The sequence below is a fragment of the Megalobrama amblycephala genome, linkage group LG2 (assembly GCF_018812025.1).
Source record: "Megalobrama amblycephala isolate DHTTF-2021 linkage group LG2, ASM1881202v1, whole genome shotgun sequence".
Classification (NCBI taxonomy): domain Eukaryota; kingdom Metazoa; phylum Chordata; class Actinopteri; order Cypriniformes; family Xenocyprididae; genus Megalobrama; species Megalobrama amblycephala.
In genome coordinates this window covers 57178957-57194162 of record NC_063045.1, presented here as the reverse complement: position 1 = coordinate 57194162, position 15206 = coordinate 57178957, and the positions used below count along the sequence as shown (strand labels likewise).

Here is a 15206-nt window from a genome sequence, read left to right as displayed (position 1 = left end):
AAGTACCGGTACTTTTGACAACACTACCATCTGCTCTCTAATTGCTCTTGCGATACTTTGAAGTCATACACCGATCAGTCTGCGCAGCACCGCTTCAAATCAAACACACCAAAAGAAAACACTGCATCTGAGCAAATTATTCAGTCACATGACTTGAGACACAGTCACATGATTTTTCTTGATATGCAAGAGCATATTTTTATGCACATTCTGGATGTTTTATCCACATCTTTGGGTTTCCACTTGCATAAAAACTGAACAGAATCCCAGCTATGCAATGATTTTCAGTGGCAAAGCAACCATAAGTCATTCACTTTCAATGAGAGTTGGCGAGACTGCTGGGAATGCGATGAAGTTAATTAAAGGTCAACTATTTGTAAATGTGCAGCAGCATGAGGAACAACTACTAGCAGCCAACAGTATAATGACTCATTCGTGATTCAGGTTTCTCTGAATCTCGGTCTTACCTGAGGTGAGAACACCAGACGCTGTTTCAACGTTCACAGTGGTGGGAACAGCAGTGGCGACTGAAGGCTTTGTGAGTGCGGTTGGAGCGTCAGTATCCCAGCTCGGCGTTGCGACGGCCTCCGGGGGTTCGGTGGGGAGGTCGTAGGCTGGAGGTAAAGAAGGGTGGCCAGTGCCGCTGTGTGCAGGGAGCATCTTCCTCAGGAAGGGCTGGTCAGATGACAGGGCATCTGCTCCAGCCCCGAGCCCCTTACCCAACATGGGCACCAGATTAGGGGGTAAACCGCTGGGAAGAGTCACACCCTTCTGGGCCAAAAGATGATCCTTACGAGACAGGACCGACTCTAGGAAGTCCTGCCCCATGGACGCAACTCCTCTGGGGGTTTCTTTAGGGACCGGTACCTGCATCACTGGAGTGAAGCTGGGTGGAGGAGTCAAATCGGTCTCATCTGGGACAAAGAAAAAGAGTTTGATAACAATTAGCAGGGAGTAAACAAAACTTAACCGATATCCGTGCAATTGGAAACTGCTCTGCTTCTCAAACTTGTCTCAAGAGAAATAAAGCCCAGTAACTCTGCAGTTTCAGAAGAGATCTCAAAATGTCAAGATAAGTCTGCAAACAAAAGTCAAAGATCTCAGTATGAACATTTCTCATCAAATTCTTCCAAGATCAGATAATCTGAGCTGCTATACACACTTTTACAGCGCTTTACTCAATGGCTGCATCCGAAATCAGATACTCTTGAGTAGCTACTTGTTTTAAATAAGTAATTACAACTCAACTGCTAAAAAAGTATGTTCTATATAGTATGAATGTATGTAGTATGAATGTAATACAGACTACATCTGTCATGTTGTCATAGTCATGTGACCTACCAGTGTCAGTTGCATCACTTTACTTCACTTTACTCCTTTCCCATGGCCTCATTGGATAATAAAGTGTCCATCATATGTACACTCTAAAAAATGCTGGGTTAAAAACAACCCAAGTTGGGTTGAAAATGGACAAACCCAGCGGTTGGGTTAAATGTTTGCCCAACCTGCTGGGTAGTTTTATTTAAACCAACTATTGTTTAAAAATTGCTATATGGCTAGCTTAAAATGAACCCAAAATAGTTGGGAAATTAAAAACCAGATGCAATTAGAGACAACAATAATAGACAAAAGGTGAATGTTTATTAATAATCTTTAATATTTTATTAATACAAATTTAATAGTTTAATAGTTCATTAATATAAATTTATTAATAAGCAATTTAATAAATGTTTATTGTTTAATAATTATTCATTGAACATTAATAAATGTTCATTTCCAACATACTTTGGGTTAATTTTAATTAAGCAATACAGTAATTTTTAAACAATAGTTGAGTTAAGTAAAACTACCCAGCAGGTTGGGCAAACATTTAACCCTACCGCTGGGTTAAAACAACCCAATTGCTGGGTTTGTCCATTTTCAACCCAACTTGGGTTGTTTTTAACCCAGCATTTTTTAGAGTGTACACTTCAGAATCTCGCCACAACTAGTAGGTCATCCCGGCACATTTTGCCTACTCTTTCACGAGTACTGTGAATTCAGACATACTTCTTTTGTCACATACTATGTTTTGTGCCTACTATATAGTAGGGAAGTATGCAATTTCAGATGCAGCATCTCCCCGTCTCCCATGTGCATACAATCCATCCTAAATAGTATGTGAGATTACAATAAATGCATCTCAATGCAGTGTATGTTGAAAAGAGTATGCCAAAAGTCCCCAGATGGTCTACTATTTCCGGTGCACACTATAACGGCTAATATTGGAGGAGGATTCAGTTCAGAACCTGACGGTTAAGTTGAGAAGTTTAGATAAAGGGGATTGAGTGACTAATAATCAACATTTAACCTGAAAAAAAATATTAATGATAATGATATCCTTGTTATTTTTCATTTGCAACAACAATGTGGACTTTAATAAAGATCCATTTGGCCATTTATTTTTAAATGCATCATTATGCAAACACATGAGGAGTCTCCCTTTATGAAAGACCTAGACTGGCAGATCATCGAGCTACAACTGTGACTACAACTGAAAAATAAATTCAACCTAAATAGTAATATTTAAAAAAAAAAATCAACAAAAATGACAAAAACACATTTAAGTAAAAACTGAAAATATGAAAATAAAAGTTTGTTCAAAAAATTAATAAAAAGTATAATACTATAAAAATAATACTAAACTAACACTGCTCCATAATGTACGTTTAAGACATGGTGTCACACATCACTGACACCATTTTCACTGGCTCCACCACAAAAAAAGGACATTTTATTTGCAATAAAATATTTTATGTTTAAAAAAATGAATAAGTATTCTTAAAAACAAACATTTACCACATGTAATGATAAAAAAAAAATAGCTGGATATTATGAAACCATAATTTAACCTTCTAACTCCATAGTTAACGATTAAGAAATTTTAGAAAAATCTAAGCCAAAGTTGATAACAGATTTGTACATTTTCTGAGTCTTGTGAGCTCTGAGCTATAAAATATTCCTCTGGAAAAGCTTGTTGCCAAACACATAAGTGCGATAATGTGCATGATTTGTGATAAGGTTATGGTAAAGTGCAGGCTTCCACTGCTGTATTCATTCAGGGCAGATGTCAGCTGTATCACTGATGAGGGGTCGGTGTAAAAGAGGTGGGAGATTCAGCTAAGGGGGAATCTAGTTTTCACAGCACTATCTGGCTAAGTGGACCAATGCCAGGACTCTAAGTTATTAAAACTCCCTCTCTCTGTGCTGCTGATTCAGGTTTGCAGACAGTCCATGATGGGGAGGATGGACTGGAACACAAATGAAGCGTGTCGGAGAAACGATGCCGTAAGAAATGCACCGACACGCCATTTCCTACGTGTGTTAATATGTGGAGCTTCGCCTCCTGCACACCAACCCACCGCCTGAACTCATTCTCACGCCACTCAAACACCTCAGCCTTTCATTTTCTGCCAAAAAGATATCAATGAGCCAGTTAGATATAAAAAGTGACATTAAATTGTCATGCTTATGCTTTGTTTAAATTGGACCAAAAAAAGACTATTTTCTGCACTATATATACTCCCACATACAGCAAGGATCCAAAAGTATGAGACCACATTCAAAATGTGGGATTTTTTTTTTCTTATCATTTTAACTGAATTTCAGATTTTGAAACATTTTTTAAAAAAACACACACACACATAACAAACTAATTCAGATGCATACGACTTCTAATCTCTGTTGGCTTTTTCACCACAGCGGCCATTCTTCAAGGTGAAAAAAGAGGAAGCACCTGATCAATTAAATTACACTGGCGAAAAAAGCTATTACCCTCGGAGAGTGATAGAGTGTTGTCCAGGGACGTTGTCTGAGCAATAAAACATGTAATGAAAGTGAGTACAAGAGGAAACCACCTAACGCGGAGTGAACAGGGCCACTTCGTCCTCTAGTGAAAGTTAATTGGTCCATGTATGTCATACATGCTGTTCTGAATTTATTAGAGAATCAAGAAGCCAGCTGACTACTGGATTTATAAGAAATATATTTAAAGGGCTCATGAAATGGATTTTTAAAAAAATATTTGAATATGTTTCTTGAGGTTCACTTATAATAGTAATAATTTTTTTTTGTATATATGCAAAATTATTTTCAACCCTCATTCTGACCCTCTGACTGAAATGATCTGTTTTAAAGGTGACGTAGAACGCGTTTTCAAAAGATGTAGTGAAGTCTAAGGTGTCCCCTGAATGTGTCTGTGATGTTTCAGCTCAAAATACCCCACTGATTTTTTTTTTATTCATTTTTTTAACTGCCTATTTTGAGGCATCATTAAATATGCGCCGATTCAGGCTGCTGCCCCTTTAAATTCTCATGCTCCCTGCCCCCGAACTCGCGACTGCCTTAAACAGCATAAACAAAGTTCACACAGCTAATATAACCCTCAAAATGGATCTTTACAAAGCGTTCGTCATGCAACATGTCTAATTGTGTAAGTATGGTATTTATTTGGATGTTTACATTTGATTCTGAATGAGTTTGAGGCTATGCTCCGTGGCTAAAGCTAACATTACACACTGTTGGAGAGATTTATAAAGAATGAAGTTGTGTTTATGAATTATACAGACTGCAAGTGTTTAATAATGAAAATAACGACAGTCTTGTCTCCGTGAATACAGTAAGAAACGATGGTAACTTTAACCACATTTAACAGCAACATGCTAACGAAACATTTAGAAAGACAATTTACAAATATCACTAAAAATATCATGATATCATGGATCATGTCAGTTATTATTGCTCCATCTGCCATTTTTCGCTGTTGTCCTTGCTTGCATCTGATGATTCAGCTGTGCACAGATTCAGACATCCTGCCCTTGTGTAATGCCTTGAACATGAGCTTGCATATGCAAATATTGGGCATATTAATGATCCCTGTTGTGTAACAGTCGGTGTTATGTTGAGATTCGCCTGTTCTTCGGAGGTCTTTTAAACAAATGAGATTTATATAAGAAGGAGGAAACAATAGAGTTTGAGACTCACTGTATGTAATTTCCATGTACTGAACTCTTGTTATTTAACTATACCAAGGTAAATTCAATTTTTGATTCTAGGGCACCTTTAAGGGGCGGCTCCTTTAAGGCTTGTCAGTAAACGACGGCCACTGTTATGATTGGACATCACCTCGCTATTGCATACAAGTGTTTTGAAAACATTATCCACATAAAACCGACAAAGCATTATGAAATCGTTTACTTGTGATGCAGCTGCTGTCAGATTCAGTACAGTCAGCTGCTTCATCTGTCAACAAAAGTTTCATTGCGAACTCTCCATAATACTGTGCCTTGTTAAATGACTGAACGGCAGTAGGCGGAGCCTATCTATTCAACTATTCTTCGAAGTCTTGCTCTAGAAGCGTATATGAGGTCTTTGCTGTTAAAAAAGGGTGTTTTCCAATTTTGGGGTGTTTTAAAACAGGGATAGGCATTTCTCAACCACTTTACTGGATTTGCTCAAATCGTGTGGGAGATTCCTGGAAAAACACTGAGAGAGATTGCCTGCAAATGAATGTAAGCGGATTGTTGTAAACTAGCAGTTGTTTAATGTTTCATTTGTGTGAATTTACTAGTTAGCTACCCGTTATTAAAAGCTCAAAACAATCTACTTCCACTCACATTGTAGAGTTAACATTAGCTAACATTCGCACTTGCTCACTTTTTTTTTGTTTTAGTTTTGTCATCAGGTTGTGGCTACGGTGTCTGTATTGTCAATAAAATTAGTTTAAAAGTTTCTGAGTCATCATTTCAGGTTAACACATTTTCTTTATTTCTCATGTTCTAGACATAAGTTGTTTTCTCATGATCTAGACATTAAGAAAGTAGAAAGTAGAAAACAAGAAAGAAAAATAATAATAATAATGAATGGCCTCTTAGGCTTCCATACTTTTTTGATTGGATAGTTAAAAACACCTATACTGTTTTGAAAACGCCCCTTTTTGTTCCGCAGAGACCTATACTTGCAAATGTCATATTGCATAATGGTCATAATGTCATATGCAAATGTATTTACCGATGTGACGTCACATCCCACAATATCCAAATGAACCATTTTCGGAGCTCGGTTCAATGCATGTTCTGTTTCTATTGAGGGGGATGTTTTAAGCTATGAAACTTACAGGATGCTTTTACAAAGACTTGATCTTGTTTTTGGGCTCTACTAGAATAGATTTTCTAGTAATGTTCAAAAAACACATTATTTTTCACATATTTGACATTGTTGCAGCTCCTCCCTTCACAGTCTGTAAGTAACGCTCTGTTTAGTTTCTGTCTCTATGAAGCCCCGCCTTCTGAAAGCGCAACATGCTCTGATTGGTCAGCTGGATCAGTGTGTTGTGATTGGTTAACTGCTTTGTGTGTGTTTTGGAAATGTCATGCCCCTTACCATAACCGTGAGTTTCAACACACTACTAAATAACTCCCTTTATTTTGCATTTGTAATTATGTAAATGAGGGATATTGTGATGTGTTCGGAGTTCAGGGAACAGTGTGAACAGATATAGAGAATAACTCTCGACTGTGCTTTGCAGACCTTTTTCATGCTCAGACAGCAACATTAGACAATGAAGAAAGTTGGACATGTAAAAAAGCATAATAGGTCCTCCTTAATGGTACTCTTACAAGTCAAAAGATCAAGGAACATTTGATTTCTCATATCATGACTCCCCTTAATAAAACTTCAACAGTGTCTGAAATGTCTGATAATATTTTGCACACTTCATTGGCCAGAGGTTGCTTATTCATATCTCAGGAATTCTCAATTACCTCATAGGAATAAACTTCTAAAAGAGAAAAATGGACTCAAACAAGACTGTTATTAAAACACAGAAGAGTACAGAGCTACAAAATTAATGTGGATAGCTGTTCAGATAAATTGATCTTAGGAAAAACAGACGAGAAATGTGTTTGAGTTCATCTTTACCTTTGATTGCTCTCAGAGTTGCCAAGATACTAAAGTCTGCAGTTTGAGATCTCTTCTGAAACTCTAGAGGAGCCACATTCGAGATTACACGGCGTCTTTTTCTTAGAAGAACAATCTCAACTTCAGCAAAGCCTCTTTGTGATCTTCTAATCTAATCATCGTCTAGAAGAAACAATTGAAGCATTAAAGAGATTTGTATTCATATAAGATGACTAAAACATCTGACCTTTGAGAAATTGGATTTTATAATACATTCATTGCGATTCAGCACTCAAAACAACAAACACACATTCATTAATGGTTCGTTTTGAGGCAAGAGCTTTCCATAATCACTGTTTGCGAGTGCACGGTGTTATCTCTGTCAATCATTTAATCTATAGGGACAAAGAGTAGCAATTTCTCTCCATTGTTCACTGGATCTTTTTCAGCGTGTTGAATTGCTGGTTCTACGCCGTTGGACTTTTATTTATAGCAAGTGGGTCAGACAAAGCTAACACCATCTGACTCTGAAACTCCAGCGCCACTAAACACTACGGGGTTGTATAGTTAGGACAGGAGCCATTATCCACAGAAAGAGAGAGAGAGAGAGAGAGAGAGAGAGAGAGAGAAAGAGAGGAACTATTTTAATGACACTATTTTTCAAACCTGCTATTTTGAATGTCAAATGAACTATTTCACCAGTCAGAAATTGCAAGCAGACACATTAAGAGCTTGTCAACGCTGAAACCGCTTTTCTGCTGTCTACAACCTCCGGATATAAAAAAATAGCTGCAAAATGTCGTAATTGTCATATAAATGTTGTAAGTAACCCCCTGTAAATTAATAAATCAACTGAGCAATCAATTATAAACATAAACAAACAAAAATCACTAATTTTACAATAAAAAATAATAAATTAATCAATTGAAAATCAAATAAAAATCAATTTAACAATAATGTAGAATGTAGAATTTATGACTTTTTTAATTTAGCAAGAATATGTAAATACACACATACAGGTGCTGGTCATATAATTAGAATATCATCAAAAAGTTGATTTATTTCACTAATTCCATTCAAAAAGTGAAACTTGTATATTATATTCATTTATTACACACAGACTGATATATTTCAAATGTTTATCTCTTTTAATTTTGATGATTATAACTGACAACTAAGGGAAATTCCAAATTCAGTATCTCATAAAATTAGAATATTACTTAAGACCTATACAAAGAAAGGATTTTTAGAAATCTTGGCCAACTGAAAAGTATGAACATGAAAAGTATGAGCATGTACAGCACTCAATACTTAGTTGGGGCTCCTTTTGCCTGAATTACTGCAGCCATGCGGCGTGGCATGGAGTCGATCAGTCTGTGGCACTGCTCAGGTGTTATGAGAGCCCAGGTTGTTCTGATAGTGGCCTTCAGCTCTTCTGCATGGTTGGGTCTGGCATATCGCATCTTCCTCTTCACAATACCCCATAGATTTTCTATGGGGTTAAGGTCAGGCGAGTTTGCTGGCCAACTAAGAACAACTCTAAAACTTCCTCATATACGGCTGCGTTGACCTTGGACCTCAGAAAACACAGTGGACCAACACCAGCAGATGACATGGCTCCCCAAACCATCACTGACTGTGGAAACTTTAGACTGGACCTCAAGCAACGTGGATTGTGTGCCTCTCCTCTCTTCCTCCAGACTCTGGAACCCTGATTTCCAAAGGAAATGCAAAATTTACTTTAATCAGAGAACATAACTTTGGACCACTCAGCAGCAGTCCAGTCCTTTTTGTCTTTAGCCCAGGCGAGACGCTTCTGACGCTGTCTGTTGTTCAAGAGTGGCTTGACACAAGGAATGCGACAGCTGAAACCCATGTCTTGCATACGTCTGTGCGTAGTGGTTCTTGAAGCACTGACTCCAGCTGCAGTCCACTCTTTGTGAATCTCCCCCACATTTTTGAATGGGTTTTGTTTCACAATCCTCTCCAGGGTGCGGTTATCCCTATTGCTTGTACACTTTTTTTCTACCAAATCTTTTCCTTCCCTTCACCTCTCTATTAATGTGCTTGGACACAGAGCTCTGTGAACAGCCAGCCTCTTTTGCAATGACCTTTTGTGTCTTGCCCTCCTTGTGCAAGGTGTCAATGGTCATCTTTTGGACAACTGTCAAGTCAGCAGTCTTCCCCATGATTGTGTAGCCTACAGAACTAGACTGAGAGACCATTTAAAGGCCTTTGCAGGTGTTTTGAGTTAATTAGCTGATTAGAGTGTGGCACCAGGTGTCTTCAATATTGAACCTTTTCACAATATTCTAATTTTCTGAGATACTAAATTTTGGGATTTTCCTTAGTTGTCAGTTATAATCATCAAAATAAAAAGAAATAAACATTTGAAATATATCAGTCTGTGTGTAATGAATGAATATAATATACAAGTTTCACTTTTTGAATGGAATTAGTGAAATAAATCTACTTTTTGATGATATTCTAATTATATGACCAGCACCTGTATATCCTAATTAAACAAATATGTATATATAAACACAAATTAAATAAATGAATAAAAATGCAATTTTCAAACAATAATTTAGAAACAATTGATTAATATATATATATATATATATATATATATATATATATATATATATATATGCGCAAATAAAAAAAATACAATAAATTAAATACATTAACAATGCCAAAAATGCAATATTCCATTTAGCAATTAAATAGTGTAGAATTTGATTAACTAGCTATATATGCATGCATATTTATATATACTCACACACACATATATTTAATTAATAAATTATATCACAATTATATATTTCCATTCATCACCCAGCACTCTATTTATCAACGTCAACTATTAAAACAAAACAAAAAAAAAAGCACGTGCACCAACTTTAATAACCAGAAATGACTAGGTTGTTATTTTCCCTGCTACTCTGAATGACAAATGAACTATTCCAGCGGTTAGAAATTGCTCACGTCAAGTAGACACATTAACACCCGTCCACACCGAGCCAGTGATGCGTCTTTCAGTGTTGTCAGTGCGGTTGAGCTGGCCCCGTGAACGCCATTCATTCACATGAGATAATGAGCCCCAAACACAGGGGCCCCAACAGCACAGCAATTACTAAGAGCAGAGAGTCCAACACTACTGCTGATTGAGAAATTAATCCTCCTCCAGCTGTCATCAACTTAAACCTCACTGTTGCTCTCTCTCATGCTGTCTCTCTCCCTCCCTGTCTCTCTCTCCCGCTCCCGCTGCCTCTGTCTTTTCTTTATCTTGTTTCCTTGACTCGGCTTCTTTCCGTCCCCGCACACTGCTTATTCTGTCGGATTATGACTCAGACAGCTTTCCTGACAGTGACGGCGGAAACAGAAGAAATGCAATTCAATAAATGGCCAGCGCTGAGAAAAACGCAGGAGGGGCGAAACCACCGTGGCAGCTCAACCATGCGAGAAATATTAATGTCTAAAACCAGACTGAGCTCATAACGGTAGTTTCTAGCTGCTGTTTTTCTGGGTTTGCTTCTTTTGTAGCATGGATTTTGGATTGCACATATATGAATCTGGTAATCAAACAGAAGTAATATATACAGTATATATACCCCTGAAGGTGTGCTGTGGTATCTGGCACCAAGAAGTTAGCAGCAGATCCTTTAAGTTGCGAGGTGGATCGAACGTTGTTCGGCACATCCCACAGATGCTCGATCAGATTAAGATCTGGGGAATTTGGAAGCAAAGTCAACACCTCCGTGGTCCAGTTCTGATACCCACTGTTGGCGCTTTCGGCGGTGGACGGGTCAGCATGGGCACCCTGACTGGTCTGCGGCTATGCAGCTCCATACGCAACAAACTGTGATGCACTGTGTATTCTGACACCTTTCTATCAGAACCAGCATTAACTTCTTTAGCAATTTGAGCTACAGTAGCTTGTCTGTTGGATCGGACCACACAGGCCATGTGCATCAATAAGCCTTGGCCGCCCATGACCCTGTCGCCGGTTCACCACTGTTCCTTCCTTGGACCACTTTTGATAGCTACTGACCACTGCAGACCCCACAAAAGCTGCAGTTTTGGAGATGCTCTGACCCAGTCGTCTAGTCCAGTGGTTCTCAACTCCAGTCCTCGGGACCCACTGCTCTGCACATTTTGTATGTCTCTCTTATATGACACACTCAATTCAGTTCATGCAGACTCTCCTAATGAGCTGATGATCTAAATCAGGTGTGTTAAATAAGGGATACATACAAAATGTGCAGAACAGTGGGTCCCGAGGACTGGAGTTGAGAAACACTGGTCTAGCCATCACAGTTTGGCCCTTGTCAAACTCACTCAAATCCTTACGCTTGCCCATTTTTCCTGCTTCTAAAACATGAGGACAAAATTTTCACTTGCTGCCTAATTGCTTTACAGATATTTATTGGAAAGTGTTTAAACAATATTTTACCGCAGTTTACAGGTGGTAGACAATTAATGTCACAGTTTCAGTAACTTAGGACACTAAAGAGACCTTTCTACTTACTCTGAAAAAAAGAAAAATATATACACCTAAAACTGTCCCGAATGTCGCTTTTAATTGCATCATACAATCATGGTAATAATGCCATAGATTTTTGCATCTTCAAAACACAGTACCATAAAAACACCATAGAATATGAATATGGTAATTACGTGGTACCATGGAACATACACCAAAATACTGTCTTTACCGTTTACCACAATACATTTTTGTAATGAGATTTGATACATAGTTTACAAAAAAGGCAAAGTGTGGTAACTGTACTTTTTATAACTTCATATTGTTAGAAAGTAAACAACATACTGTATGTGCATCAATATAAATAATCTAAAAGTGTTTTATGAAATATGACAGCATGGTTAAAAACATCCCATGTTACTCTAGCTGAAGCTCCCTGTCTCAGTAACAAGCCCTATTCCAGGCCTTTCGTCTCTTGAAATCCAGGAATATAATTCCTCTCAGCAGCTTCTTTTGACATTCAAACTGAGGTGAAAGAGGGCCAATCACGCGGCACAATGGCCTTTTCAAGAGGAAGATCCCGACCAATCTGGATCAGAAAGAACCCTGAGATCCTGTCAACTGAGTACAAACGCTTGATGGTTACTATCCCGCCTCCCTTTGTGTGTCTGGATCAAATCCAAAAGCGGTTCGGAGCGAATATGCCAAAATCAAAATAGAGGCATTCAGTTGTCATAATTGCAGCCTGGAGAGCAGTTGGAGGATTTTCAGTTAGACGCTGTTGCCGCAACAACCTGGAGAGATTTACCAAGCGTTTTCTGCTGTTGATAAAGCACAGTGTATTTACCTCCACGAGACAGTTACGTCTTTATCAGGATGTTGCTAAAAGCCAGCAGCTATAGAGAGCAACAACAGAGTTCCAGAAGTAAAAATCCTATTCATTTTCTTTATAGAAAAACTGACTTTTAGCAATAACCTATTAAATCCGACAGAGCCTAGCGTGAGTTCTGAGGTTGAGCGATGGTCTATATGCTACTGTAGAAGTCACGATTCAAAGAGAATTCAATTCAGGTTTTCTTCCCCAATCATGTTTATTTGCAGAAATCCACCATCAAGTCACTGTTACCATGAAAACAAAAATTGCAGTAATAGAAATGAGGTACTATTTCTCAAACGTCTTGTGTAGGCCTATATATATTTGAATATTTTGCAATAGCCAAAAAATTTATTTTTAATCATTAATTGTTTTCAAATTTTATTATATATTTGCTTATATTCACACACTATTATATAGAGTTATGAAACTATTAAGCTATTAAAAATAATTTGTTAATTTGTTAAAAAATGACCGTAAAGACATTTATAATGTTACAAAAGATTTCTATCTTTTTAATTTTCATTCATCAGAGTCCAAAAACATTTACGGTTTCTACAAAAACATGAAGCATCACGACTGTTTTCAACATTAATAATAATAAGAAATGTTTCTTGAGCAGCAAATCAGCATATTAGAATGATTTCTGAAGGATCATGTGACACTGAAGACTGGAGTAATGATGCTGAAAATTCTGCTTTGCCATCACAGGAATAAATTACATTTTATAATATAATCAAATAGAAACTAGTTATATTTAATTGCAATAATATTTTAAAAATATGACTGTTTTTGCTGTATTTTTGATCAAATAAATGCAGCCACGGTGAGCAGAAGTGACTTTTTCCAAAAACATTTAAAAATCGTACTAAAATAATATAATTGCTTTTTTCTGTACCATATCATGCATTAATTCAGTTAGTTCTACCAACAAACCACCAGCAGTCCAACATAAGCGTATTTAAAATAAACCATTCTTTTCTAAGCAAAAACACACCTCTTTCAATGCAAATGAGTTGATTTATAAAATAGAAATCATGGAATAAATTGCCTGCCACAATTAACTTTGTTTATGCTTCAAGTCAAAGTTTATTACAGGATTCATTGGGGAGCTGGTTAGTTCACTTCAAGGTTCAAAACCCTTTATTTGAAATCCCTATGGTGAAAATGAATAGGAAAAACTACTCCCGGAAGCAACGGCACTGAAAGAAAGTGGGCAGTCATAGTACAAGAAAGGGCATTAAAATAAGCTAAAAATGACTTGACCGAACCGGTAAACACGCTCTCGCGGAGTCGAGCAGAGCTTCCCACACACTTCCACATCTCCCCCGTCTACACGGCATCCCATTATCACCATTTAGTGCTATGACTGTGTGCTGACTCATTAAAGGTGTCAATGATCCCACCATAGAGAGAAAGAGTAACAGAGTGGTTGTGAAAGGAGGGATTGCGTGAGATAAAGAGGACGGTGGGAGGGTGGGGAGAAAGGGAGAGAGAGAGACTAAGCAAGACTGTGTGTTTCTGGGCAGAGCAGATAAAGGCCACCGCCATTGGCTGTATGGATGCGGGGAAGAACTGCACGCTTGTCAAGGTTTGAACGCATGGCTGAATAGAAAAACATATAACTAACCTTGACTTTTCAATCTCCACATTTGTCTGCTTTTATGCCCTTCCTCTTTCCACCTCTGGCGACATTCTCTACATGCTTTACAGCTGACAAACAGACAATTACTGTAACCGTAAATTCCTGAGGCGCATTCCCTTCCATTCATATTCAGTTGCTGTGGAAAAAAACATGTGTAAAGGCTACATTGCTTATGACTACATGCTACAAAACGTCACGCATATTGGGGGGAATTAGCTAAATAGCTGTCCGTGAGAATTATAAAGCACAGGGAAAAGAAATGCAAGTGTTTAACGTAAACATTACAGTGTTGGCAACTGACAAGTACCAGACGGTGTTCACAATCAACAACCTTTATTATAGCTCAGACGGTTGTTCTTGGAGCCATGCTGAGCATTCTGGGAGGTCTGCAGTACAGCAGTGGTTCATCTGTAGGAGCGCAGTGATCACTATCACCACTCACAATGAATATCTGATGCCTTAGACCTATTTTAATAAATGCCAGCATTTGCTAAAAGAATACTGCTAGGGCTGCACAATATAATCACAGTTAAAAATAAAGGTTCCAAAAGAGGGTTTTCACAGTGATGCCATAGATAGAACCATTTTTGGTTCACCCAAAGAACCTTTCAGTGATCAGTTCTTAAAAGAACCATTTTTTTCTTAGTATAAAGAACATTTTAAAAATCTAAAGAACCACACTATAAAGAACTTTTGTGGAATGGAAATGTTCCATGGAACCATAGATGCCAATATATAACCCGAATTCCGGAAATGTTGGGACGTTTTTTAAATTTGAATAAAATGAAAACTAAAAGACTTTCAAATCACATGAGCCAATATTTTATTCACAATAGAACATGGATAACATGACAGATAAAATGTTTATACTTTTATCCACTAGATGAGCTCATTTCATATTTGATGCCTGCTACAGGTCTCAAAAAAGTTGCCAGGGGGGCAACAAATGGCGGAAAAAGCAAGACATTTTGAAAAGATTCAGCTGGGACAACATCTAGCAACTAATTAAGTTAATTGATATCAGGTTTATAACATGATTAGCTATAAAAGGGATGTCAATGTGTCAATGACATTACTAAATGGGCCAAGGAATACTTCCAGAAACCACTGTCGGTAAACACAATCCACTGTGTCATCTGCAGATGCCAACTAAAGCTCTATCATGCAAAAAGGAAGCCATATGTGAACATGATCCAGAAGCGCCGTCGTGTCCTGTGGGCCAAGGCTCATTTAAAATGGAAAAGTGTTCTATGGTCAGACGAGTC

At 37.7% G+C, this 15206-nt stretch overlaps 1 protein-coding gene across 3 annotated transcripts in view; it reads right to left on the bottom strand.

Annotated features, from left to right (window-relative positions):
- Nucleotides 1-15206, bottom strand: part of LOC125262385 (seizure 6-like protein) — a 63213-nt gene that overhangs the window by 18112 nt on the left and 29895 nt on the right. For all 3 annotated transcript variants that reach the window (XM_048181131.1, XM_048181130.1, XM_048181129.1), the window contains one exon: nt 468-914. In XM_048181131.1, the coding sequence (XP_048037088.1) occupies nt 468-873 (406 nt within the window). In that variant the 5' untranslated portion in view covers nt 874-914. The remainder of the gene's footprint in view (nt 1-467; nt 915-15206) is intronic.